Below are 4,305 nucleotides of genomic sequence, written 5' to 3' on the forward strand. Positions count from 1 at the left end.
CAACGAGGGAAGGGTTTAACTCCACAGACTCTACCATCGGGTCAGGTGATGTGGGTCCATCCAGACCTCCTCAACGACGAGCAATGGACTGCAAAACCCTCGAAAGGAACTAAGGGAAAACATTGCAATGTTGTCTCCGCCATCCTAGGTAGAGATAACACAGCAATGGCCGCCCTGACCGACTCCGAAGAGGAAACCACTGTCTTTGCCACGAGAGCAGGGAAGGAATTCACGAAGGAATATCCTATGAGAGCGGAGAACCCGGCGGGACCTCCCACGAGGCCAGCCAAAGCTCAAGCCGCCAACCTTTCCGTTTCAATGTGCTCACGCGAGCTGAAGAGGCATGCCGCCGCGGCGAATTCCATGTATGACGCTCCTACGGCTATCCAGGCCTAGCCCGGGAAGCCGCTACAAGAGGCGTTGGCCCGACTCAGAGCCGTTCTGCCACCTATTTCTGCGGGGAAGAGGATGCAAGAGGCAGGAATGCGTGACATGTTGCCAAACCTCCGAGAGATGGGTCCCGTGCATCACTTTCACTCCTGAGGACATGCTCATCAAGAGCACGTCTCATGACCGACCCTTGTACTTCACGGGGTACGTCGCCTCGTCGAAGATAGATCGAATTCAGGTCGACCCAGGTTCCGCATTGAGCATTGTCCCCCTGAAATTGATCAAACACCTAGGGATACCACCAAAGCGTCTGTCCATAACTACCACGACCATATTCGGCTTTAATGCCACAGGGACTCGACCGCTCGGCAAAATCTGCCTGAAATGTCGAATAGGCGACATGAAGACAGAGGTGACCTGCTACGTCATCGACGCCGAGCCTTCCTACAACATACTCTTAGGACGTCCGTGGATCCATGGCAACTGAATAGTCCCATCCACGCTGCACCAATGTCTGAAGTATGTGGACGATTACGAGCAAGTGAAAACAGTAATGGCCGACAAGCAACCCTTCAAAGGCGTCGAAAACTACTTCATAGATTCTATGCTGTACCAAGACCCCGACGAGCCACCGATCGAAGAACTAGAGAGTGGCAACGAGGCGGATAGCGAACCTGAGTACGGCGACAGCCTAATCCTAAATGACTTCGAGTCAATTGTAATCGGTTACGAAAGTCACAATGTAACCAACACTGTTTAGGCGGGGGAGATTATCATGAATGAGAAGTTCAACTTTGCTTATTTGTCGTCTTGTTCTACATCCGAGGATGATGAACCCAGTGACCTATGGTCAAAACTCTACAGCGATCCCTCCCTGCACTTGCCGGTATGCTCGTCATACGTCACAAAAACACGGCCGATCGAGCTGTGCTCGTCGTGCCTGCCCGGAATAATTATCGAAAAGATATTATCTTCGGTCGAATTGATCACCCCCTACACACACTATGGGATGAATATGAAGACGAAGATCTCGCGCCTTAGTTTTCACAATACAGTCAAGTTGCAAAGCGCATGATGAGCAACATGGGGTATGACCTCACTCGTTTAGAGGGTCTTAATTACGGCCGAGGGCGCAAGGCGGTCATCCGACCTGCTTACGTACCCAAAGGTAAACCCTCAAATTATTTCAACAGGACTCGGAGGGGCTTAGGGTACTCCTCTTCCTCATCGGATTTGTGCTGTTATGTCAATGTGGATTCCGATTATGCGTGTTCGGGAGATCGATCGTCGACGACCTCGGCATGGGACTCAGACGTCAGCGTAAGGGATCTATTCGATAACCTTACAGTCAACATGACCGCGATAGATTCCACCGAAATGGCGGAAGATGGACAAGTCCTGCTTTATGACGAGACATGAGATCGCCATGTTAACGCCCAGTAGAACAGTCGCTTCGAGCAACGTGAACCACCGACCGAAGACAAAATCTTCCAGGTGAACATGGGGAACGAGGCGAATCCCAAGCCCATATTCATCAGCGGTAGTCTTCCTCCCCAGGAAAAAGAGGACCTCATTGCCCTCATACGGGAATACATTGACGTCTTCGCGTGGAATTACGAGGACATGCTCGGCCTGGATCCGCGGGTCGTAACGCATCGCCTCAACATCAGCCCAGACGCCAAACCAGTCAAGCAACAGCAAAGGCGATTCCGTCCACAAATCATGGAGGCGATCGAGGCTGAAAGTAAAGAAACTCATCGAATCCGGTTTCATCAGAGAGGAACAGCACCCCGACTGGGTGGCCAATATTATTCTGGTCCTGAAGAAAAACGGTAAGATCCGTATCTGCATTGACTTCAGGGATCTCAATGCCGCATGCCCTAAGGACGAGTTCCCTTTGCCCATCACGAATGTCATCATTGATAACACGTGTGGGTTCGAGAGGATGTCCTTTATGGATGGTTTTTCAAGGTACAATCAAATCAAAATGCACCCTGAAGACGAAAAACACACTTCATTCAGGACTCCCATGGGGGTGTACTGCTATACAGTCATGCCCTTCGGACTCAAAAACATCGGCGCCACCTATCAACGCACCATGAGTACGATCTTTTGGGATTATCTGCGAAAGACGGTCGAGTGCTATGTAGACGACCTGGTCATGAAGAGTCGTCGTAAAGACGACCACCTCCAGGACTTGAAGGCGATGTTCGAACTCATGAGGACTCACCAGCTCAAGATGAATCCTACGAAGTCATTCTTAGGGATGTCTAGTGGTAAATTCCTCGGTTTCGTCATCACAATGAAAGGAATCCGGATTGACCCAGACAAGGTGCGAGCTATTCAAGAGCTTCAGCCGCCCCGAAATCTTAAGGAGCTAAGAGGCCTTCAGGGACGATTGGCTTACATCCGAAGGTTCATCTCAAATCTTTCGGGCAAATGTCAACCCTTCTTCAAACTAATGAAGAAAGGTACTTCCTTCATATGGGATGAGCCTTGTTAACAGGCATTTGAGGACATCAAAGCTTATCTCTCGAACCCGCCTGTCCTTGTGGCTCTGATATCAGGAAAGCCGTTCCTCATCTACATACGGGCTATGGATCATTCTCTAGGCGCCCTCCTGGCACAGAATGACGACGCAGGCCATGAGCAAGGCATTTATTATCTGAGTAGAACCTTGCAAGGCGCCGAGCAGCGGTACCCGATGGTCGAAAAGGAATGTTTGGCCTTAGTGTTCGCCATCCAAAAGATGCGGCACTACCTGGTCGGCCAAACAATCCACGTCATTTCCCGGATGAACCCCATCCAGGTTTTCATGACACAACCCGCGACGTTAAACTGGCATCTGGCCAGGTGGGCACTCTTGCTGTCTCAGTATGACATCCACTTTATGCCACAAAAGTCAGTCAAAGGACAGGCCATCTGCGATCTTATGGCTAGTCACCCGCTGGGAGCGAAGACCGACCTATTTGAGGACTTGCCAGATGAACCCCCCGAAGCCAACGTAACTTCGTTACCAGAGGTGTGGCAGATGTTCTTCGACGGCGCATCTCGCGTAGGCACGAGCGGCTCTATTATTGCAGGAGTAGGGGTAGTCCTCACTTGTCCACATGGCCACGTGTTGCCCCGAGCCTTTTCTTTGACAGAGCCATGCACCAACAACGTGGCTAAGTACAATGCGTTACTCATCGGGCTTGAGTTGGCAAAAGAGTTAGAGATAAATCATCTAGAGGCTTACGGCGACTCCCTTCGAGGATCCGATGGAAGACTAGGAGAAGGAGCTTGCGTCTCGGGCACCTCGGATTCATCTATACCCACATCAAAACCCTCGGTGTCTTCGGCTGGATCCTCCGAAAACCACTCCCTAGCAGGGGATATATAGCTTGAGGTAGCACACAGAGCCCGTTCGCAGTATGTGATATCCCGGTCGAATGTTCACCAACCATCGAAAAGCGCCACAAGAGAGAACGGTGTGATGGTCCACCGTCGGCACGTCCCTAAGGGACTCTCCATATCCTCCTCCGCTGAAGTAGGGGAAGAACCGACGAAAGTTATAATAGCCAAAATGGAGAGCGTCTTTCGTGCGTCGGGGATACCCCTGCACTTCCAAGAGCACCTCTCCAGACGTTGGACGAACGGGATGAACCTGTCTCCTTGAAGGGTCGCAGGAGCACTCATCAAACACTCACAGTGGTAAACAAACCATGCCATCAAGTAAGTGTACGGCAGCCCCACCCTAGGGTTGGGGGTCCTGATGACTTCCCCTTCCCCTTCGTCGATAGTCGATACACGGTAGAATTAGGCCATCAGTGTGCGGAGTCCCCGATGGATACATGCTACCATAGCCGACACCAATGCATAGGACCTCCCATGGGCCAAGCGGACCACGGGATACACCACCTCCACCGGAAGCAC

General features: G+C 51.4%; 1 protein-coding gene across 1 annotated transcript; it reads left to right on the forward strand.

Annotated features, from left to right (window-relative positions):
* Nucleotides 944–3,772, forward strand: LOC109835406. Its single transcript, XM_020403382.1, has 2 exons — nucleotides 944–1,108; nucleotides 2,897–3,772. The coding sequence occupies exons 1-2, from the start codon at nucleotides 944–946 to the stop codon at nucleotides 3,770–3,772; spliced, it is 1,041 nt and encodes a 346-aa protein (XP_020258971.1).

Source organism: Asparagus officinalis, chromosome 3 (assembly GCF_001876935.1).
Source record: "Asparagus officinalis chromosome 3, Aspof.V1, whole genome shotgun sequence".
In the NCBI taxonomy this organism is placed as follows: Eukaryota; Viridiplantae; Streptophyta; class Magnoliopsida; order Asparagales; family Asparagaceae; genus Asparagus; species Asparagus officinalis.